The 25494-nt window shown below is 36.3% G+C and overlaps 1 protein-coding gene across 2 annotated transcripts in view; it reads left to right on the top strand.

Moving 5' to 3' along the window:
• Positions 1-25494, top strand: part of SPAG16 (sperm associated antigen 16) — a 734031-nt gene that overhangs the window by 65545 nt on the left and 642992 nt on the right. The window contains exon 11 of one of the 2 annotated variants that reach the window (XM_045853998.1): positions 3476-5478. The exons of the other annotated variant lie outside the window; for it this stretch is intronic. Coding sequence (XP_045709954.1) covers positions 3476-3817 — 342 coding nt within the window. The 3' untranslated portion in view covers positions 3818-5478. Of the gene's footprint in view, positions 1-3475; positions 5479-25494 lie in introns of those variants that run through there. 2 annotated transcript variants of the gene reach the window in all.

Here is a 25494-nt window from a genome sequence, read left to right as displayed (position 1 = left end):
TCTACCCCACACAATTTACAGGGTTTTTTTTTTTTTGTGATAGGCCATGCTACTAAGACAGTGAATAAAAGCAGCTCTTCCTGATACATAGAAACAAATACAGGGAGGCTGCTAAAATGAGGAGACAAAGAAATATGGCCCTTGTGAAAGAACAGAACAAAACCCCAGAAAAAGAACTAAGAGAAATGGAGATAGTCAATCTGTCGGGTGCAGAATTCAAAACACTAAACACTGGTTGTCAGGATGCCCCGAAAACTCCTTGAGTATGGCAAAAAAAACCAAAAAAAAAACAAAGGAGGAAATGAAGGTCACATTAGTGACATAAAAAATAATGCATAGGAAACCAACAGAGAAGGGATGGAAGCTGGGATTCAAACCAATGATTTGGAACATGAGGAAGAGATAAACATTCAACCAGAACAAAAAGAAGAAACAAGAATTCAAAAAAATGAGGACAGGCTTAGGAACCTCTGGTACATCTCCAAATGAGCCACATCTGAATCATAGGGATGCCAGAAGAAGAGGAAGAGCAAGAAATTGAAAATTTATTTGAAAAAATAATGAAAGAAAACTTCCCTAATGTGGTGAAAGAAATAAACATACAAATCCAGGAAGCACAGAGAGTCTCAAACAAATTGGACCCAAAGAGGAACATACCAAGACACATCATTATTAAAATGTGAAAATAAAGAGGGAATCTTAAAAGCAGCAAGAGAAAAGCAGAAAGTTACCTACAAAGGAGTTCCCATAAGACTGTCAGCAAGTTTATCAAAAGAAAGTTTGCAGGCAAGTAGTATTCAAAGTCATGAAAGGCAAGGACCTACAACCTAGATTACTCTATCCAGCAAAGCTATCAGTGAGAATGGAAGGGCAGATAAAGTGCTTCCCAGATGAAGTCAAGCTAAAGGAGTTCATCATCACTAAGCCATTATTATAAAATGTTAAAGGGAATTATTTAAGAAAAAGAAGAAGATCAAAGCCATGAACATTAAAAAGGCAACAAATTCACAGCCATAAACAACTGAATCTAAAACAAATAAACAAGCAGAACAGGAACAGAATCATAGATATGGAGATCATTTGGAGGGTTATCAGCTGGGTGGGGAAGTGAGAGAATGAGGAAATGGTGCAGGGATTAAGAAGCATAATTTTTAGGTACAAAAGAGACAGGAGGGTGTTAAGAATAGTATAGGAAATGGAGAAGCCAAAGAACTTACACACATGACCCGTGGACATGAACTAAGCAGGAGATTGCTGGAGAGAATGGGGGTGCCAGGCACAGGAGGGCAAAGGAGGAAAAATTGGGAACACTGTAATAGCATGATAAATAAAATACAATAAAAAAACCTTTATGGTTTGAGGTAGTTGCAGATTCACATGTGGTTTTAAGGAATAATGCAGAGAGGTGTTGTGTACTTTTTATCTGTTTTCCTCCAATGGTAGCATCTTGAAAAGTACGATACAATATCACAATACAGATATTGACATTAATGCAATCAAGGTATGGAACAGTTTCATCACAAGGCCCCCAGCTCTAGCCCTTTTATACTCATGCCTGCTTGCTTTCACCCCATGCTCCCAATTCCCAATTTTAGACAACTACTAATCTGCTCTGCATCTTCATAATTTATCATTTTAATATTTCTGTATAAATGGAAATCATGGCATTAAACACTTGAGGGTTTACTTTCACACTCATCGTAATTTGTTGAGATTCATCTAAGCTATTGCATGGATCAATAGTTTATTCTTTTCTTGTTGAGTAGTTGCTAATTCCTTTTAAAATACTTGGTAGAATTCTCAAATGAAACCATCTGGGCCCGCAGATTTCTTTTTTGGGAGCTTTTAATTACAAATTTAATTCCTTTAATGGTTTAGGACTACTCAGATTATATCTTTCTAATTGAGTTTCAGTAGCTTGTGGCTTTTGAGGAATTGTTTTTTTCTAAATTGTTTAATTTATGAGCATGAAATTGTTTATATTTCTTTATTATACTTTTAATGACTGCAGAATCTATAATGATATTCTCTGTTCCATTCATAATATTTGTGTCTTCTTCCTTTTTTTGACAGTATTACTTTATAGAGTTTTATCAATTTTGCAGACTTTTTTTGAAGAACAGCATTTTGTTTCATGATTTTCTGAATTGCTTTTCTATTTCCAATTTTCTTGATTTCTGCTTTTGTCTTTATTATTTCCTTTTTTCTTCTTTTAGCTTTGGATTTCTTATGTTATCTTTCTACTTTGTTGAGGCAGAAACTTACATCAGTGATTCGAAACATTTTCTCTTTTTTAATGTAAGCAGAGAGTGCTATAAGATTTCCTCTCAATACTGCCTTAGCTGCATCTCACACATTTTAATATGTTGTATTTTCATTTATTTCTATATTTTTAAACTTTTTTGAGAATTTCTCTTTGATCCATGGATTATTTAGAAATGTGTTATTTAATTTTCATATATTTACAAAATTTTCCTGTTGTCTTTTTTTTTCTAATTTGATTTTATTATGTTTAGAGAACACATTACCTTTTTTTTTTTTACTAGATTAGGGGTCAGACCTGAGTCACCTTCTTCCATGAGACTGCAAAATATTTTGCCACTATGCTGTTCTTCAGTTCTGGCATCTCTAACTAGTTTACCTTCCTATTTCCACTTTTCAGAGTTCTGCTTCGGTTGTGTCTTGCAATATTTCCAGGGTTTATAGTGGTACTTATCAAGCAAGAACAGGAAGAGGTGTGGTCCCCTTCTTGTCTGGACTGGATATCTCTTCACAGAATTTGCTTTCCAGTTTTAAATATTTAATGACATTAGAACTTTTGTTTTTTAAATGTGGATTATAATAGGAATCTAACTTCACTTGGTTTTATTCAGATAATTGCTGTCTCAGATAATTTATTTTTATGGTTCTTTTTCTACCCCCAGAGGTCTGTATGCCAGCTCTGTCATTTAATAACTAGTTTCCATGGGCTTACTTCTGGGCTTTTTAAATGTTCCATCAGTGTTGTTTTTTTTTTTTACTCCTGTGGCAGTGTGATACTTTTTAATTATTATAGTTTTAAATAAAGTTTGTATGTATAATAGGAAAATTCCCTCAACCTTATTCTTGTTCTTCAGAGGTATTTTAGCTATTCTGTAATTCTTTATATATTTTAAAATAGAATTGCCAAAATCTTAAAGAATTTATTTCTTAACACTTTTATGGGAATAGCTTTGGTTTTGTGTTTTATCATTGTCAAGATAAGTGACATGTTTGTGATAGTGCAGGTTTCCATGCATGAGTGCACATACATTCTCTTCCCATATATTTAGATTTTTAAAATATATTTCAATAACATTTTTATACTCTTTTCCATACAGACCTTGTACATGTTTGTTTGTTAAAATGTAATTCTGAGTACCTGATAAGTTTTGCTATTATAAATGATATTTACAAATAGTTAAAATAAATCCTTTGTCCTTTTGTCGGCTTTGAGGCCTCCAGCAGAGATCGAGAGGAAGCCCATGAGCTCAGTGCAAGATCGACCCTCTGTCCAACTCGATGCCTCCATCAGCAGTTCAGAGGGAGCTCTCAGACTTGGAATAAGACCACACCTCTGCAGGACAACACTGGCAGTAGACAACAGAGTGCCCGAACACTCAGAGAAAGGCTGCCCACATACAGCAGGAGCCCATCGGGAAATTCTGAGCAACACATGTCCCTGTCCAGTCTTTCCTCAATTCCCTCTTCAACATCCAAACCCTCCTCCACCCATGTTCTTTTTACTGTTCAAAAGGAGTCTAGACCTGCCCGTTCATCTTGTGCTGCAGAAATCTAATTCTCCCTAAGGCTCCTTGTATCAGATTTTCTGACCCAGTTTCTCCTCCCTCATTTCTGACTCCCAAAACATTTCTTCTGTCTTCTCTGGAACTCAAGATTTTTGATCAGAAAAATTCTCTATAGTTTCAACTTGCATGAATGTTCCCTTCAGCTTCTGTGCTAATGGAAATCTAGCTTTTCCTTAGTTATAGTTTCTCCTGCAGCCAGTGCAATTCTGGTAAATGTTCAGCAATCAGCCCTTTGGGAGGAAAAGCCTTCATTTTTGTGTTTTCTAGTTTCTGTGCAATGAATACTCATATCAGAGCTTTTGAGTTACCATCTTTCTTCAAAAAAATGGAGTTGGGAAGGACGTCCATGGTCAGCTCTAAGACAGCTCAGCTCACCATGTGGTACAGGTACTGTTCAGGCTGACTGTTCTCTCCGCTCCCTACACAGCCCAGCTTTGGACCTGGGCGTCAGATAACTGTGCCCTTGGCTGCTCATTGCTGGTTTCCGTTTCCTCTCCTGCTCTCTCTGCTCTGAACACATCCTGCCTTGAATCTCCTATCATCAGATCATCCCACTGACTCAGTTTTTATTACAGGAACTTTTTTCAGGTTATTTTTCTTGGTAAATTGAAAAAAATCAAGGCCTATGACACTGTCACTTTCTTAAACACCAGTCTTTCATAATTCCTTGTTATTTAAGTATTCATATGCATGGGCCTTGAGATGTGCTGGACTTCCAGTCCCTCGACAGCCTCTTTCTTTCATGCCTGTTCTCCATCCATGCTCAGCCGCTCACTTTCTGGTCATTTCCCAGGCCTTGTTATTGCCAATAAATATCACAATTTTCCATTTTTGTCACTGCTTGCTTCTTGCCTTCCCGACCTCAGCATGTTGAGATGTTGTAGAGCTCAGTTTAGGGACCTGTTTTTGCTGCCATCTCTATGTGGGTGTTTCAACAAGCCTCACTGCTTTAAATTACCTATGTATTAGTGACTCCTTTTACATCTTCAACTGAGGTCTCTTCCCTGAACTCTCATTTTATATGTTTAACTGCATACTTGCTCCTGCAGCTGGATGTGGATTCCTCACTAAAGCTGTCTCTCCTACAATTTTCTGTATCTTAATGAATGGAAACTCCATCCTGCCATTTACCGAGCCAAAAAGCTAGAATTGTCCTTGAGTCATTTCTCAACATTTCACATCAGATGTGAAAAATAAATCCTTGGTCTATCTTTGAAAAATATTCACACTTCTGTATTTTGTTACCTGTTTGTTTTTCCCATTATCTGCAGCTTGCATTATTGCAGTAGCCTCCTCACTGGTCTCTTTGACTTTTCTTTGTTTTCCTTCTGGCTCCTTTGAACACAGAACAGAGTGATTCTCTTAAAACATACATCTGTCTGTAACATTTCTCTGTTGAAAACTTTGTTTGGCTTCTTATCTTTCCCAGTTACAAGTAAAGTCATTATAGCCTCTGAGACCTGTGACATGATCTTGCCCATTTGTACCTCTCTGGCCTTATCTCTGGTTAGTCTCCCATCTTCTATTCAGTTACAGCCACAGTAGCCTCCTACCTGTTTGTAGAAGACTCTGGACATGCTCCTGCCTACAGGCTTTCACACTCGAGGTTTCCTCTGCCCGAGTATTCTTCCCTCATGTCTCCTAATGGCTCTTCCCCACACTTCCCTTAGATTTACTTAAATGCCCTCTTTTCAATATACCTTCCATAGCCACCCAGTCTTAATTTTAATGCTGCCCCTCATTCCCTGAACCCCAAGGGGGCCTCATTCCTAGGCCCCCTTGCTGTCTTACTTTTTCTTCTCACATGTCTACATATATTTCTTTTATACATCTCTGTTGTACTTGATAATTTGTTCGTTGTGTCTCTTCCCCAGTAGGATGTAAGCTCCAGGAGAGGAAGGATACTTATCTGTTTTATTCACTGATACATTTTCCATGCCTAAAATATGATTGGCAAATTGTATTTATGCCATAAATGTTTGTATTTGAATGAATGTGAAAATGAAAAAATGTGTTTTGTTAGTTGTTATGTAGATATGAATTTGATTACTCTAAGTTGATCTTAAATTCACTGACCTTGTTAAACTCTCTATTTCAGTAGTTTGTCTATAGTTTTTAAATTTTTTTTGTGAATGCTCTCATCTATGAACAATGGTAGTTGTGATTTTCCTTTTCCATAAAATCTTCCAGATTTCTTATCTGTGCATTGTCTGGGACCTCTAAAAAGTGATTAAAAGGAATTGGTTGGAGTAAGCATTCTTACATTGTTTTTGATTTTAAAGGAAATGCTTCTCATGCTTCAACATGGGAAATGATATTTATTGTCTTTGGTAGATACTCTTTTTTTAAGTAAAGAAAGTTCTTTATGCTTCCACATTTGCTTGGTTTATTTGTTTGTGTCTTGTCATGACTTAGTGTTAATTTTTTAAATCACAAATTAATGATTTGTTTTCTCATGAGTGAATACTAAACTTTTGCTTCTGAGATAATTTTCTCCATTAATATTTTAGTGTGACAAGCGACAAAATCGATTTTGTAATATAAATATTCTCTTTTATTATTGGGCTAAATTTACCATATTTATGTGTCATCTGATTTATATATCACTGGATCTAGTTTAATTTTTTTCTTACAATGGTTACTTCTAATTTATGAAGAAAATTGACCTATAACTTTTTTAATAACTATCTTTTCATAATTTTAGTGTCGTCTCTTTGAAAGAGCTTTTATATTACATAAGACTTATTCCATAAATATATTGTAGAAATGTTAAAACAAATAGGAGCTGATATATATATTTATGGGAAGATTTTATTCAATGGATTTAGACTTTTTAATGCAGTAGAATGATAGAGGTTATTTCTTCTTGAATCAATTTTTCTAAGTTAAGTAATGTTTACATGAATATAACCATTTTGTTTTAAGTTTAAAATTTAACAGCATAAAGGTATTTGTCATACTTTTTATCTTTTAAATCTCTAATGGATCCATAGTTATATTTTCTTTTTATTTTTAATGTCTATTTCTTTCCCTCTCTTTTTACAGTTTCCCTCTCTTCCCATTCTTATCTGTCTCCCTGGAGACACATGAATTTATAGGCATTTTTGAAGATTCAACTTAAGAGTTTTATGATTCTCGATTATGTCTATTTTTTCTTGCATTACTTATATGTAACATTTAAAATTTTGTTCAATTTTAAGTATTTTAAGATTTCTGTTATGATTTCTTCTTTGTCCCATAGTTTATTTAGAAGGAATTTTTAATTTTAATGTGTGCATGGGTTTGGGGGTATTTTTTATTGGTCATTATATATTTTTATTTGAAATAAATCATGTAGCACCTGATCCGTATGAAATAAATTCTTAAAAAATGTTGGGAGTTACTGTGGCAGAGGTTGCTAGTTCTCTAGTAAAACACATATTTTTATTCCATAGTTTTCTTGATATAACTAGGCACATAGTTAGGTACTATATTTCCCAGCCTCCTTTATACTTAGATATGATGACCATGATACTAAATTTTGCTAGTGGAAGAAGCACTTAGTTGGTGCTACCTATGGAATTATTTTTCAGAAATGTTTACTCTTTCTCCTCATTTTCAAAGAAGGATACTACTCTGGTCATTGATACAGACTTTGTCATGTGCTTATTTTGGCCAGTGATAACAAGAAATCAGACACAACAGAGGATTGAGATGTGCTTGTACATTTGGGTTTGCTCTCTTGTACCGTTGCCACTGACATAAGAAGAGTATGTCTCCTACCCTCTGGTCCAGGGAAAGCCATGAGTCTCAGTGTTGCATTGGGCCCAATCCACATCAATGACCTTTAGTTGATGCCCTGCGCATGAGCCAAATAAATACTTCTGTTGTACAACACTGAGATACACGATTGCTTGTTCTATGATAGTAACTGATACAGTGCCACTTCCATCGTCTGGTCCTTAAAGGAGCATGGAGCTAGAACTCTTCTATACTCATTTTCCTTCACTTTGTACGGAACAGTGATGTCCCTGTGACCCACTTTGGAGCATCAGATCATGTACTACCTTAATACAGTATTAAGATAAGTGATATCTCTTATGAAATAAATTATGTCTTAGTAGTGTATTATATAAGTAAAACACCAAATTTAATGTTAAGGTGACATTTGCTCAAAATATAGAAAATTAAGTTATAAGTTAGCATATTAACTAAGAAAGTTTGGCATTTAATGGTTTTAAGGCAGTGTTTCAACACTAAATATTTGTTTCAGACTTTTTAGAGCAGTTTCAGATTCACAGCAAAATTGAGAGGAAGGTGCATGGATTTCCCACATAACCCCGGACATCAGTGATTCATTGCTTTCCTCATTATAATCATCCCCTACCAGAGAGGTACATTTGCTATAATTAATGAATCCACATTGTCAGATCATAATCACCAAAGTCCGTAGTTCACATTATAGTTCACTCTTGGTCTTGTATACTATATAGGTTGGACAAATGTATAATGACATATATGCATCATTATAGTATCCTACCAAGTATTTTCATTGCCCTAAAAATACTCTTGTGTTCCACCCATTCATCTCTTTCCCCAGCAACCCCTGGCAACCACTGATCTTTTTATTGCCTCTATAGTTTTGCCTTTTCAGAATGTAATCATATTATATGTTGTAATCATGTCCTATGTAGCCTTTTCAGATTGGATTTTTTTACTTAATGCACATTTAAGGTTCTTCCATGTGTTTTCATGGCTTAATAACTCATTTCTTTTTATTACTGTATATTATTCTGTTATCTGGGTATACTACAGTTTATTTATTCACATTCACCTATTGAAGGACATCTTGGTTGCTTTCATGTTTGGGCAATTATCAATAAAAAGTTGCCATAAATATTCATGTGCAGGTTTTGTGTGAACATAGTGTTCAGCTCTTTTAGATAAATACCAAAGAGTGTAAATACTGGATTGCATGGTGAGAGCACATTAAGTTAGTTAAGAAACTGCCAAAATATCTTGCAAAACAGCTCTGCCATATTGTATCTCCACCAGCGATGATAAGGGTTTCTGTTGCTCCACATCCTTGCCAGCATTTAGTGTTGTCATTATACTGAATTTTGGCAATCCTAATTGGTGTTATTTTGATAGCTCTTTGACGTTTTTGGATGACATATTGGAGCATCTTTTCGTTTGTGTACTTGCCTTTTGTGAGGGGTCTGTTTATTCCTTTGGTTTCTTTGCTCCATTTTTAACTTTTTTGTTCGTTATTGCTTAGATTTAAGAGGGTTTTTTAAAAATATTTTTAGAACAATCTTTATCAGATGTTTTTCAAATGTTTTTCAGCCCATGACCCTCATGCTCTTCACATTGTCTTTTGCAAAGCAGAATGTTTTTTCATTTTAATGAGCTCTAGCTTATCGATTATTTTTTCCATGGATCATGTCTTCAATGTGGTGTCTGAAAAGGCATTACCATAACCAAGTTTTCTCCTGTGTTACCACTTAGGAGTTTTGCATCTTACTTTGAAGCCTGTGATCCATTTTTGTATTAACTTTTATGTGGGATTTAATGATTGTGTCTACATTCATTTTTTTTTTTTTTGCATGCAGATATTTAGTTGTCCTAGCACCATTTATTGAAAAGACTGTTTTTGCTCCATGGTATTGCCTTTGCAATGGGACCATAATATTATGCAATATTTAGAAACTTAAAATTTTTACTTATGCATATTCATAAATGTTTACTTGATTCATCATTTTAATCAAAGATTATTACCTTCTATTTTTCTTTTAAAAATATTTATTTATTTTTAGAGAGCAGGGAAGGGGAGGAGAAAGAGAGGGAGAGAAACATCAATGTGTGGTTGCACTTGTGTGGCCCCCTGTTGGGGACCTGGTCCACAACCGAGGCATGTGCCCTGATTGGGAATTGAACTGTTGATCCTTTGGTTTGCAGGCCAGCACTCAATCCACTGTGCCACACCAGCCAGGGCCTATTTTTCTTTTTAACAAAGACAGAACATTGTAATTTATTGTCTTTTAACTTTTAAGTAGTTAGGAATTAGTAAGAGCAATGCAAATGCAATGAAAATTCCTTTTATTTATTAAAAATTTTTATTGATTTTAGAGAGAGAGGAAGAAACCTAGAGAGAGAGAGAGATCAATTTGTTATTCCACTTATTTATGCATTCATTGGTTGATTCTTGTATTTGCCTTTACCATGGATTAAACCTTCAACCTTGGCATATCGGGATGATGTGCTAACCAACTGAGCTACCTGGCCAGGGCCAAATTTTTTATTTATTAAAGAATGCAGAAGGTATTTTAATTCTGATATTTAGTGCTTGATTTGACTGTTTTGGAAAGAGGCATTGCTAAATCAGACAAGATATCATTCTTCAACTTAAAATTTAATTTCTCGGATTTCCTATAGTGCTCATCCCTATTTTAAATTATTAAAATAATTGGAGGAAATAATTAATTTGAGTGGGAATTTAAATTCTTACAGACATTGTGTTATGAAATCTATGTTCAAATAACATCTTTTGTGGTAATATTAACAGAGAAGGATATAGTACACTAACCTACAGGTGGTATATTGTGTTTTTTACTATAAAATAAAGCTGGTTGATAACGCAGGGCTGTTCTGTGGACTGCTGACAAGCACAAATAAGAAGAAAGTAACTGAAATGTTAGTAGTGTGTACTATGTTCCAGGAACTGAATTGCATGTTTAACTTACATTGTCTCATTTTAATTTTGCCAACAACAATTTATGCTTTAGAAATAAGTTCCTTTATAAGGAATATATACTTAGTTGGAAATACGCACTAACATAAACAATAGCCCCATAAGTATGTGATTATTTTATCTAACTATATACCATATTCTATAATATATACATTAAAAGTGCATATTTAGTTGCCTTCATAGGTATATTAAATATAAATATTGCATAATTCTACTGTAAAATATTTATGTATTTGTACATTGTAATACTCTATTAAACATGCATACACATAGATTTATACATGTAATTTTTATCTGTAGATATATATTTTGTTTTCTCTCTACCTCTTTACATACACACACATACACACACAAAGTCTTATTATGGTAAGAGCATCCTACTTGGTTGCAGAAACTGGAGTCCCTATAGTGCATTCCCAGCTTACTCCAGGGGATTTCCAGAGTGTGGCCTGAAGAGTTTTCAGAAAGAGGCCCAGTCAATTTTTCTAAATTCTTTTATTATGCCTGTTCTTTCATGTTTGCTGCTCTGATGGGCATAGTGATCATCGGCTGTTAAATATTGCTAAATTGAATTTATTGGAGAGACATTGGTTCACAAAATCATATAGGTTTCAAGTGTACAATTCAATAAAAAAACATCACCCAGCCCTGTCTGCTGTAGCTCAGTGGACTGAGTGCCAGTCTGTGAATCAAAGTACCGCCAGTTCAATTCCCAGTCAGGGCACATACCTGGTTGTGAGCCAAGTCCCCGGTGGTGGGTGTGTGAGAGGCAACCACACACTGATGTTTCTCTTCCTCTCTTTCACCCTCTATTCCTCTCTCTAAAAATAAATAAAATCTTTAAAACCAAAACCATCGTCTTCACATTGTTCGTGTGCCCATTGCCACTAGCCAAGGCTCTTCCTGTCCCCATTACCTACCCACCTTGTGCCCACCTGCTGTTAAATATTTCTGAATGTTGTACTTGCTAGTGGATAAAAGAAAATCAGAAAATCAATTGTACAGAGCAGCTTACAGCGGTCCTACCCTACTCTTAGCTACCTCAAATTATCCTTGAAGAGACACCTATCTTTAAAAGATTCGTATTTGTAGTAAACTTTTTGTAGTTAACTTCCATACTCTGTCTATAGGTTGTTCATAAAAATTGAGTACTAGTAAACTCTTTTTCATTACTACAATGGTGGAAATATTGTTTCCTATAGAGCCACGTAGTGTTCTGTGAATATGTATACTTTTCTTAATGTGAAAGCTTTGGGGCTACTCAAGAGAGAGTGCCCACACATAGTGTCCTGTTTTTGCACCCCCACTGAGTATTCAGAATTGGGCTGGATAATAGTTTTCTTTATTTGTAGCATGCTTTTGTGTGTATAGATGTTTCACTTAAACGTGTAATTTCCAGTAGGGAGAAGAAATGTGTGTTTATTTCTGTACCTGTAATAGTTATTAAGTCTATTGTCCAGAGTCTATAACACTCTTCTTTTGAAGCCTACTGATTACCTGCTCTGATGAAAGTTGGTTGCCAATGCTGACTTTTCTATGCAGATTTTAATTTTCTGTACCTTTCTCTCTGCCGTTGTATTTCCTTGCGTCTGTTCCTCTATCATGTCCTAAAGCTCTTTTAATCTCTGAATCATATCATATTACCTATTTCATGAAACCTACCGGCTGCCCAGCTTCTGACCTTCACATTTTCCTGGAGATCAGCTTCCCTTTAGCTGTGTTAGGGAGCGGTTAATCTCTAGGTCTGCTCCCCAGATATTATCCCGACACTTCCATTCCCTGCCCCCCATGTGGGTCTTTTGTTTCCATTTTTGGTGTGTTTTTGTTACTTTTTTTTAGTGAGTTTCACTTTCATTTTGCCAATGTATTTTTGTAAGTAACTTCCTAAGAAATATGTGCAATCCATACTAACTTTTGGTTCCGGATCATCCTCTGCTGTAGGAGCATTGTGGTCAGACAGGGGATAGCGGCGAGAAGTAGGAAGCAAGCAGCAGCAGCTGTCCTGTGTGGATCGCTGAGCCCTCTCTTTTTAACCCCTGTTTCTCATTGCTGTTCTGAACCTGTGTTTTGGGGTCCCTTCTCTCTGTGAATATGCAAATCAAATTTACTGTCTCTGAACTGTACCCCCTCCCTAAAAATTCTGGGTTCTAGTTCCCTCTACTTGCTTTCTCAGTATTTTCCAGTCCCTTTTTCTCCCTTATTAATACCCCGTTTTGGTATTTTTAACCTTGTGGGATTATAGCTTTTTATTTTCCTTCTTATTAGAGGTGTTAGCCATTACTCTTTGTGCTTGCCTTCTCATTCTACCACGGTTTTCTCCTTAGTATGCTTACAGAGAAGATTCTTTTAGTAGCATTAATTGAGGTCAAATAAAAATTAGGGTGAGAAGGAAGATTATCTATAAGAAAAGAACATATTCTAGCCTTTGTAATACTTGTGTGGTACTATGACCTGGTAGGCCTTTAAGAAATAATGAAGTCCAATAACATTTAAAGTGTGCACATGTTAAAAAATGAGCATTCTTTTTCTCTTTAAAATAATGTGCATTAAAAATGCACACTATTTTTTCCTTAAAAAGAACTATTCATATTACATATATGCCACTTATTGTTATATGAACTACATTGTGGTTTGGCATATTAGTGTAGACTTTGAATTGAAAGCATGATTTAAAAGAACATGAATACAAGCATGCAGATAGTTTAATAATATATCAATGCGAGTGGGTCATTGTAAGGACACAATCTATTGCAATATTGCAGTAACTTGTTCTGTGGGTTGGACCTTTCCATGCAGACACCTGGCATAAGGGAACTAGTTATATGTAGTTTTCTTCCTGCTGTTAAAGTGGATAAACAAATGACAGGTTGCATTTACTATAATTTCTGTGAACAATATGGCTTTCTCAGTTAATACAAGATAAAATGAAATTATACATTTATTTTATTAAACATTAAACAACAGTAAAAGCAATATACATTGGTTTACAATTTTCATTCATACTGTATTTCCGTTGCATTGTTGTCTGCCATATGACATATCTCCCACTGATATTTGCAAGGCATGTCAAAGTGGCAGTGATGTTTATTGCTTTTTTTTTAACTTAACAATCATGGAGAATAAACCCTGGATAAATGATACATTTGATCTGACGATGAAGGATAAGAACTGTGATATGTATTGTTTGGAATAATCTATTATAAGACACTGTTAGATAATCCCTAGAGTGTGTGTTCATGCTTTATAAGCCTTATTTTTCTTCAGAGACTGATATTACCCACTTTTGAGATGACAGAAAGAGAACAGAAGAGAATGGGTTGCTATACAAAGCAAAAATGAGTGCATTATCACTCACAAAATGTGTTACTGTAAACTGGAAGGCACATCTACACATTTTTATTTTAAAAAACAAAGTCCAAGAAGGTATTTTACAATTTACACAGCAATGAAGATGTGAATATAAGAATCATGTCTGTTGCCATAATACTCTTGATGAAATTCAATGTTTCCCAAGGTGATTTTGTGCAACCATATATTGGGTTATCCTGTGTTACATAAGGTTCTTGCAGTTCTTTTATTAACCTAATATATTTACAGAGTTTCTAGAAACATTGCATATTAGGTATAGAATGGCTTCTGGGTTAATTTTCAAAACTGTTAGCTTAATAATTTTTTTGAAAAATTTGTCATGTTTTTCCATAGACAATTGAAAAAAATAAAACAACACCCCTAAACTTGCATGTTCACTCACATGTATACAGAACCACCAGGCTGTGCATTTGGTACATGTGTAGGAAAACCGGAAATGGTACCGGGTATCATGGAGCCACTTCGCAGTTGTGTCCTTTTCCAGTTTCTGTCCCCCAAACAGAAGATTCCTGTACGCAGTGCATTTCACTCTTTGGTTGTCATAACTTTAGTGATTCCTCTAGGTCAAAGCTTAGCCCTCTGGGTGCCATCTTTTCCACCTTGGTCCGGGCCTGAGCAGTAGCACAAGATTTCAGAGCCTTAGCCTCCAGAGGTGGATATAATTATCGACAACAGAAGCCTGTCTGTGATGATAGCTCAAGCTTTCTGTGTACTTCTCCTCCTGGACCCACCTCTGATCTGTTAGAGGAAGGCTATCTTCTCACCAGCACTTCCTCACCACGATGTTGCTTCAAACACTAGAGGCTTGTATTTACTGATGTATTTTCTGAGGCAGAGGAAGAATGGCTTGGCTGTTACTGGTTTAATGTCTTTATCTCCTCTAGGAGGATAGAGCCTTCCTCTCTCTGGACTGTGTTGACCAGAACAAAAATGATCTCTTACTTTATGCTGCAGTTGAGCCAAAAAACTCTTGCTACCTAAAATCGGAATATTTATCTGACTGTACTATTTCTTTCTCCAAGTGTCGAATCAAATATGCTGAAGAAAATACCCATTCACAGGTCATAACCTACCTGTTTATGTTCAACTCCCAATATTAGACATAAACAAATGAATATTTAGGAAATAATTCCATGCAGGGTTAGGTTACCTTAAAATTGATGGCATAGTGTGACAGGGTTGTGAAGACGAGAGCCTCGGGAGAGAGGGACAGTGACTATGCTCAGCTGCTGGGTTGGTCACTTACTAGCTGTGCGGCCTTGGTGCAGGTAGGTGGGTTATCTGCTTTAGTGTCTTCATCAGTGACAAGGGGCGGGGCCAACTGCCACATCTGGCGGTTTTGAAGTTTGAGGTGTTTGAAACAGTTCCTGTCTCCCCTGTTAGCTATTGTCACTAGTATTTTAATGACAATATGGCACTATTACATATGTACACTTTAAATATGTTATTTCATTTCTATTATTTCAACAATCCTGACAGAGCAGATGTTATTCCCATTTTGTAGGTAAGAAGACTAAAGGCCAGGGAATTTTATGTATTTGTACCAGATTATACAATCAGAACGGGCCAAAAATAAGCTTACATTCAAAGACTCCACTCTCTCCTTCATTACAGTCTTTTTTTCATTTGCTTTGTTAAAATGAGAGTCCTTAGTGAGGAAAATATTATCAAAGATGCTTTGTTTTTGAGAGAGTTTCAGCAGTGCACATATTCTTTATTCGGAGCTGACCTTAAACATCATGGAACTCTTAGATACGATGTGGGAGTCCATAGGATACTTTCCATGGAAAACTTAGTTTACCTTTTCTAGAGGGAGAGAACAAGGCTCAGAGCAAAGGATTATTTCACAGGAAATTCAATCCAGTCAGCGCGCTGTAGTGGATGCTTGGAGCCTTAAAGGGGCAGCTTGAGAAAGGGGTTTGGAAGAAGGAAACAGAGGTTGGGCAGGAATATAACAAGGGGAGAGTTCTCACACTTCGGTGCTTCACGATGTGGTGTAGGCCATATCTTTGTTATCAGCATGGACAGCAGAAGATGAAATGACTTTTGGAAATGAAATAATTTCTGTGCGAGAATGTATTATTTTGCCCATTACAGACCCAACAGTTTCAATCTACATTTAATCACACTCATTCTTAAAACCTGACTTTATGACCTAATATGAAAAGATGGGCACAATTGTTCTTTGCATTACTAGAGTCATATTAAAATACATTGCTGAAACTCTATTAGTGAGATGAGTGGTCGTCTCATTATAATTGATTTATTGAAGGAGTTACCTTTTTTAGATATCACTTTAAAGTGTACTCATTTATTCTTTACTTAAAATCCCATCTTTAACTTTGAAAATGTTGATTTCCTGATACCTAAATGATGCTACTAACATGAGAAAACATGCTACATTTATGTTCCAGTATGAGCTGGGTGACATCTGTTTCATCTAGGTAGGGATCCCGTCCCAGGGTTGCCATACTCCTCACACTGTTTCAAAGCTGTCCTTAGAGAATCTGGGATGTTGAATCTTTTATTTAGGGGTTTATTCTGCCCCTTGGCTCTGGGCTTAGGAAGGAAAACTTTGGTAGGCTCAAAATTCTGTCTCTGAGTTTCATTTATTTCTTTGCCATGGGCTGGGGGGGAACCTCTACAGTTTGGAGAGTTTTAGAAAACAAGAAAGATGTGTGTCCTTCAATGTCCGTAATGTGTCTAGTTTTTATTTTTGTCAAGATTAAGGGATGTACTCAAGCCTGAAGGAGAATTCATAGTTGATATGTAACCCTATTGCAGCAAAAGTTGTGCATCTCCACTTCTACTGTGATAACAACATTTTATATACTACTCTGTTAACATTCTATACAATTTCTCAGTAAGTAGTGAATTTTAAAAATCCAAAATCTTATTTTCTATTGCCGATACGGTATTTTACTGTGTTAAATATGGTGGTATTCATTCTACAGTTGAAGGAAACAGGGCTCCCTGGAGAAATAGCTGTTGGTAGGGCCAGAGCAGGGAACATATATGATGAGCCTGGAGTGTGTTGTAGTGTCAGGAAGCAAAGGGCAAAAACAGGTGAGCATACCAAAGGGGCATAGCACATAGGAGCTCACCCGAAGAAGCTGCCAATGACCAGAGCTGTAACCATTTGAACAAAATAACATGGTATTGTATTATGACTCTAAGTGTAAAGTATATAGACACAAATCAATACTGATATAAATTTAAACAAATGGTGAAATAACTAAAGGAGAAGGAACAAATCTTCATTATAGAAGGATTCCAAAACATGAACATTTTCCATGTCATTCAGTGTTGTTCCACAATATCATTTTTTGTATTATAGGGCACACCATTATTTGGGTGTAGCACAATTTATTTAGAACATGTATTTTGGCATTTATGCTTTCTTTTTCCTTAATGTAGTAAACAAGAGTCATGCAAACCCTTGGGTATATGTCCTTAGTCAGTTACTGTTTTCTGTTTTTAGGTGTTTGTGAGTGTAGCAGCAGAAACTTTGGCAACTTTGAAAGTGTAACTATTTATTGGAAGGTGATGAGAAAATTCACACAAATAAAGAAAATGTTAAGCTCTAGGTCTTGGAAAGAAGAGAAACCACACTCTTTTACTCTTGGGGTGAATAAGTTGTGTTGTTCCTCAGTATTTAGGTCAATTGACTCAATGTTAAATTATTGCTAGCTTATCTTAGGTTATCCCTTGGAGGTCAAGGTACTGTGGATGACTCCAACCAAGACTGCATGTTAATACAGGAGTAATTCCTCCAAGCACAATACAACTACTGAAATCAGAATAAGGGGGAATGGACTTGAATTGCAAAAATGGAAACCCTTGCTTCATTACCATAACATAACCTCCTCTAGGTGAAATTTTTATATTCACTGCCCATTTAACCTTAGGAAAAGATATAGCAATTATACTGCCAACCATATGATTTCATTCAGATGTGGGATATAAAATTGAAAGCAACAAATGAACAAACAAGAAAAATGAAAAAAAAAACAAACCCACATAGACATGGACAAAAATATGGTGGCCACCAGAGGGAAGTGGGGTGGGGCAGGGTAGGAAAGGGTAAATAAGGTCAAATATGTGGTGATGAAAGACTTGTCTTTGGGTGGTGGGCACACAATGCAGCATAAAGATGATGTATCATAGAATTGTACATTTGAAAGCTATATAATCTAATTAGCCAACATTAATTAATTAACCCCCAAAATAATAAAAATAAATAAAAATGAGGAAGTACTCATTTTCTCATATTCTGACCAATGTGTTTAGCATATTTGCCACTAGGACAAAAGAAAAGCATTTCTATTATTATTAATTAGCATTGTTGGTTATTAGTCATTTAAACATTGTATTATATTTATTGGACATTTGCAGTTTTCATTTAATGGAATAAATTAACATGCCCTTTATTTTCTACCTTTGTGATTTATAAATGTTTAAATAAGGATACTAATCCCCTGACTTACATTTACATTGCAAATTATTTTGGTACTTTTCTACTATTCTTTGACATTGGTTTATGATAATGTTCACCAAAGAAATGTTTTAAATGTTCTTGTGTCAAAATCACCACTTATCTTATTTTATTGGATCTTTTTTATTTTTCAGTCACTGTGGATACTCAAAATTACATCTCATAGTGGTTATGCATTATATCATTTGTGAAGAAATCCCCCTGATAAGTCTAGTACCCACCTGGCACCATACACAGTTATTACAGTATTGCTGACTGTGTTCCCTGTTCTGTACTTTGCATCCCCATGACTGTTTTGTAACTTAACTGATTTGTGGTTCTTAATCCCTTCACCTTTTCACCCAGCCCCCAGCCTACTTACCCTGCTGGCAATCATCAGTGTGTCGTCTGTATCTATGAGTCATTTTAAGTTTTGTTTGTTTATTTTGTTCTGTAGATTCTACAGATATTTGTTTTTCCCTGACTTATTTTACTTAGCATAATATCTTTTAGCTCTGTGTATACTGTCACACATGGCAAGATTTTATTCTTTTTTGTGGCCAAAAGATATTCCATTGTATATATGTACTCTCTAGGTTCATTATTGGATATCTTTCTTAATATTTTTATAAAAATTATTCTTCACCCAAATATTATAGACAACCAAAGTTTTATTCTAGTACTTTTATAACTTAATATTTTGCATTTATATATCATTTATCTAGAATTGATTTGGGCATATCTGATGTGAGGATATAATCCAGCTCTCATTTTCTTGTAGCTGCACATACAAAATAGTTAAATTTTCTTTAATCTGCACATACCAAAAATGTTCTCAAAATATGTAAAATATATGTATAAAATATAAATACTACTGACTAGTGTCTATAATTATTTTGTTTTTATCCATGTTTTTACTTCTTTGGTGGGGAGGCAAATTATAGCCTTCTCTCTTAATATCATAATCTCTATAAATTTTCTTCCTGAATTGTTCCTTTAAAAGATTAGAACTGGCATATATACATCCTACTTTAGCAATTAAGCTTTTAGAAAAAACTTTATTTATTTATTTTTAGGGAGAGGGGGAGGGAAGGAGAAAGAGAGGAAGAGAAACATCATGTGTGGTTGCCTGTCATGTGGCGCCCACTAGGGACCTTGCCTACAACTCAGGCCTGTGTCCTGACTGGGAATCGAACTGGTGACCCTTTGGTTCGCAGCCCATGCTCAATCTACTGAGCTACACTAACCAGAGATACATCCTATTTTAAAAGGACACATTCATGCCCTGCCCAGGTAGCTCAGTTGGTTAGAGTGTTGTCCAGATACGCTAAGGTTACAGACTTGATTTCTGGTCAGGGCACATGCATGAAGCAACCAATGAATGCATAAATAAATGGGACAATAAATCAATGTTCTATCTCTCTTTCTCTCTTTCTCAAAAACCAATTAAAATAATAATAAAGGCCACACTCATTGAGATCATTCTTTTGAGATTTTGCTCCTTGAATGAGTAACCATTTTTCTAATATGCATGGAGTTAAAGAATGAATTTCAAATAGTTCTTTTAGGATTTGTGTCCCTAATGCAATGAAAGCAAGGACAATGTTGGTACTCTCCAGAAATAATTGCTGTATTAAATTATAGGGATATAGTTCATGGTATCTCAACTCTAGTTGTTATAACTGAACATCTTGTCTGCTTTATAATGATTGTTTAGGAAAGACTGCTCTGGCAAATGGCTGTCATTAAAATATACAGTGCAAATTTAATTTCCTTTGCTGAATACAAAATTCACCTAAGAAATAGTACATCTTATTTTCTACATAGTGATTTTAAGGGAAATAGTGTTGAATGGAGAATAAAAGGTTTGTCTCTTATTATGTAGTTAAATCAAACAAATAATTAAATGCTGATAGGGAAAAGCAATAAGATAAAATGTACTGAAGGATAACATTTATTTCATTTAGCAATTTGGGCATTTTTCATTCATATGGAGCTCAATTATATCACGTTGCACCAATTGTTGAGGACAGAAAACAAATCTAAACTCACTTGACTGCATCAGATTATCTGTTTTAATCTCCCTATGTATGTTTCATCAGGTAACAAGGTCATACACTGTATATGACCAGAGCTGGCAGACTTTGAGATGTGTATCCAGGCTCTCTTTACAGTTCTACTACCTGCTAGCTATGTAAACTTGGACAAATAATTTAACCTTTGTCTTCTTAAATCAGCTCATCTTTCACTTAGTTACCCTCTCTCCTTTGTATAAAAGGCAGGTATACCCTTTATTCCCTTTACCCTTTATACCTTTTAATTCACATGTGCTGATAAACTTGGATGTGCGAGTACTAACTTAATCATTCTCAAATTTCTAGTCAGATGTAGCTAAAAGTACATAGGATCATAAGCCCTGAGTTTTAGCCCAAACCCTGCTGTTTATCAGCTGTTTAGTGTTAAGTGCGTTACTTAATCACCTTTGCTGCAGCTTTTTCTTTTATCAATAACACATAGGCTGTGAATAGGACTAAATTAGACAATTGAAAACAATTTTGGAGCTTTTTCAAACTTGAGGGTGTGAGAAGAAACGTCTGTGGCTAGTGGAAGCTTTGGCTGGGGAGGGAGATGGCGCAAAACCGAACATCCCTTTCTTCTGAAAGCATTCATATCTGTTTCAGACCCCTATATCCAGCAGTATAGATGCTGGGCCTTTAGAAAAGTGTGTAGTGCTGTAAACTTCTGATGCTATATACTCAATCTATAGTTAAATAAAGTTGCATATAATATAATTGTAATATTGGGTTATTTTACTCTTATCATGCCATTCAGCTTGGCTTAATGTCTTATCCAGTTGGATAGCTTATAAGTTATTTAAGGGCCAGAAAAACTGATTGTATTGAATTATGTATTGTATTTCTTCATGTTACTACAGCTAGCAAAGCTTTATCTAAAATGATATTTCTTTCCTAACACCATTTAATTCCTTCTCAAATACCATTCAGGTCCTTTCTTTTTATGGGGATGTTTGTGTTACCCCTCACTAGTGGCATCCCTGAGCTAAATCTTTTCCATCCCTTAGTTTATAGTCTTTCCATTCTCAGTACAGCATGTAACACTACGCAAATACGAAAACCCTCCTTGTTTAAACGTTATGATGAAAAGTATGAGGCTTAGAGTTATATAGCCCATGCCTCATCTCTTACTAACTTTGAGACCTTGGGCAAATTGATTTCCCTGACCTTCAATTTTATCATCTATAAAATCAGAGTTATAATATCCCCCCATTAAATAACTCTTATTAGAGTTAAATAATAAAATGTCTGCCTTTCATTTAGTCAGGTGTCAGCACACAGCAAGCCTTCATACTGTTAACTATTAATAAGAATCTTTCCATATTTTTAAATTGCTTCTTAAAAATATGGTTTAAGCTTTCTGTTCTTGCCGACAGCCAGTTTATTCCACCACAAATTCTGACAAAATAAGGGGACTTCAGTGTCCCCATAATGGCCTCAGTATTGCAGGTGTTGACTTGTTCTGCATCAGTGAGCTTTACTTTTTGTACCCCAATCTCACAATAATACCCCAGTATTTTATTTTTCATGTTCTGTGAAATTGGAGTGCTTCAGTTAGGGAAATGCTTGTTAAATCTTGATTCACTTTGGATATCAAAGTGCTGTCCTTGCCTATTACTTTATCTTATTCCTTCTGCTGTCCCTCTGTCCATTTTTTGACTAAGCACAATATGTAAGTACCTTTCTTTAGTTAATGCAGTAAAAAGCCTGGGCCCCTCTGTCACTTGTCAGCTGAGATTCTTTGGCTTGCTAGTGACAGAAACCCATCTCAAACTACATGAAGTCAAAACTCAGCTCCAAGTAGCTTAATTTTCCCTAAAAGAGGGGAACGCGTTGGTTGGTGTAATTAAGAAGTCCAGATGCCAGTCCGAATTTAGGACTGTCTCTGTCTGGAAGGTTCAAGCAGCGCTCTCGTGTCTCCTTTCGTCTCTCTTCAACTCCGTGTGATGCTCTTTGTGTCTCCCTGCCTCTCTTTGCTTTTCGGTCTACCTCAGTCTTTTGGCTCTTCACTCAGTCAGGTTTTTTTGCTGATACATGGTAGTAACAAGTTCTGGCCTCTGCCATTGCTCACTAAATCTTGCATCAAATTCACACTGGCTTTCCGGGGCCTCCTTTTGGGTGCTCTGGGGCATCATTACACCTCCAAGTGGTTGGGTCTTTGCCCTAAGCCAGGGTGTCAAACTCATTTTCACCAGGGACCACATCAGCCTTGCAGTTGCCTTCAAAGGGCCGGATGTAATTTCAACTCCTTAACAGTTAAGGAGTAGTTACATTTATACAGTCCTAAAATTATTTTGGCCCTTTGAAAACAACTGTGACGCTGATGTGGTCCCCAGTGAAAATGAGTTGGACACCCCTACCCTAAGCCAACTTAAAATCACCGGCCTTTGCAGTACAGGTACTGTATCAATTAGACTAATCGAAGTCATTCTTCAGTTAATGATTTTTTTCTATCATTATTAACATAACATAAAAAATAAAAAGAAGTCACATGGGTTCTAGACTTATCGGGGATAGCTTTGTAAAGTATGTAAATAGCTAACCACTATGTCAGACCTGAAACCATTATAATATTGTATGTCATCTGTACTTGAAAAATAAATGTAAAAGCACACACCACAGAAGCTTCCAGGTCGGTGGACTAGGAGCCATCCATGTGCCAGGCCCCAAACGCCGTGGGTGCTGAAGCTCCTATGTTCGGGACCTTGCCCCATGCGTCTCCTCATCTGGCAGTTCGTTCATATCCTTCACTATCCTTTGTAATAAATCAGTAATCTAGTTAGTAAAAAAAAAGACAGGAAGGAAAGAAGAAAGAAAAGGAAACATACATTATATAAAATATTGGAGTTTTCATTTCTTTTGGGGAGGTCTTCCTGAATTAACAACTTTTAAGGCTCTATTTAATTCACGTTTCCTTTGGACATAAGCACAAGCATTGTTTTCTCAGGAACATTTTTCCAGGTTCTTTGTGCTTCTCTGCCTTATAGTGCCTAGACCCTTGTTTTTTTCTTTTTAGAACGTTACCTCAGTTTATAATTCTACATTTACTAGTGCCATTCTTGGTTAACATCTCTTTCGTGGCCAGCTTTGAGAGAGCAGGGGCACTATCTCTTTATGTACCTCCAACCTATCCTTTCATACTGTCCGGCTCATAATAACAGCTGATGTTTGAGTGCATGGATATAAAGAGCTATTAAGTGAGAGAGCTGGGATTTGAGAATCAGATCTGACTCTAAAACCACTATTTTGCAATGACAGTATATATTTAGGATATTGTAATAGTAAATTGCCATACTGGATGCTCAGCACTTGTCCTGGACATTCTCAAAAGCAATATATGAATCCTTGGCTTTTCCAGCTTAATCAGGCTATTTACATAATTTGTAATATTAATGAATTGGGGAGCTTTTCTGAGCAAGATGGTGGATGCACATGAAGCATTTAGGAAGCTGAGATCCTTAAGGGCAGACACAGTGGACGTCTGCCTGTCAGGGCTGTCATGGGGAGGCTAGAGGGCAGGAAAAGGCCCCTGACTCTGGTGCCACTGCGAGGGACTCAGGTCCTAGGCAAGGAGTGTGGTGCTGACAGCTCACCTCGCACTTCTCTCCTGGCTAAGCCTCATAGTGGAGTGGGCAGTGAGCCAATGACAATAAACTGGTTCCAGGGGAAGAGTAGATCCTATCAGGGAAAACACGTAAGTGGATTATATGTTGTTTGAAGTTGTGTCCAAAAACATCTCTGATGGAAGCAGAGGAGGTTCTATATTAAGAAGGGAGTTGATTGCAAACAGAATTTAAAAATTGTTCTTATTCTTTCTCTACCTATTCCTTCCTTCCTTCCTCCCTCCCTCCCTCCTTCCTTCCCTCCCCCTCCCTCCCTTCCTCCCTTCCTCCCTCCCTTCCTTCCTTCCTTCCTTCTTCCTTCCTTCCTTCCTCTTGCTTTCTTTCTCTCTCTCTCCATTCCTCCCTCCTCCTTCCTTCCTTCCTTCCTTCCTTCCTTCCTTCCTCTCTCTCTTCTTTCTTTTTTTCTTTCCCCTCCCTTCCTTCCTCCCCCTTCTTTCTTTCTTTCTTTCTTTCTTTCTTTCTTTCTTTCTTTCTTTCTTTCTTTCTTTCTTTTTTATCTTCTTTTCTCCCTTCCCTTCCCTTCCCTTCCCTTCCCTTCCCTTCCCTTCCCTTCCCTTCTTTTCTTCCCTTCTCCTCTTTCAACTTCATTCTTTCTTCTATTACTCTCCCTGTGGCTGTTGTGTGGCTTTTAATACTTTAGGATGATTTTTGGTTATGTATACCTTTTCTTAATGGCATGGGGAGAATGTGCAACCACAACTCTCCAGTGAAATTAAGGTCATGGCTGTATTATCTGCTTTTTTCTCTCTTTACCATGTAGATAATTGTTTTAGGTAATAGTAAATACAGAAGACTTTTGTTTTATTAATTTCAATGCTTTGTTTTTCACTTTAGCAAAATTTTTATCTATTTTTTAAGAAAGCAGTGAATATTTTATTCAGGTCTAACACATAAACATTTTTAATTATTTTTCAGTTACAGTTGTCCCTCCTTTCTACCCCATTGCCCTCCCTGCCCCTGCCCCCTGCTCCCACAGTGAATTCCCACCCCATTGTCCATGTCCGTGAATCCTCTATTCATTTTCCTTGACTTGCCCCTTACACTTCTTTCTCCTGTTATCCCACTTCTCCCTCCCTTCTGCTCACTGTCAGTTTGTTCTTTATTTCCAAGTCTCTGGTTCTACTTTCCTCATTTGTTTGTTTTGTTGATGAGGATCCACTTATAGTTGAGATCATATGGTATTTGTCTTTCACTGCCTGGCTTATTTCACTTAGCATACTCCTCAGTTCCATCCATGCTGTCATGAAGGGTAGGAGCTCCTTTTTTCATTCTGCTGCATAGTATTCCATTGTGTAAGTGTACCAGTTTTTAGATCCATTCATTTGCTGATGGGCACTTAGGCTGTTTCCAGCACTTGGCTATTGTAAATAATGCTGCTATATTTAAACATTTTAAT

Source organism: Phyllostomus hastatus, unplaced genomic scaffold (genome assembly GCF_019186645.2).
Source record: "Phyllostomus hastatus isolate PE091 unplaced genomic scaffold, TTU_PhHast_1.1 phas_contig_137, whole genome shotgun sequence".
In the NCBI taxonomy this organism is placed as follows: Eukaryota; Metazoa; Chordata; class Mammalia; order Chiroptera; family Phyllostomidae; genus Phyllostomus; species Phyllostomus hastatus.
This window is presented reverse-complemented; position numbering and strand designations above follow the sequence as displayed.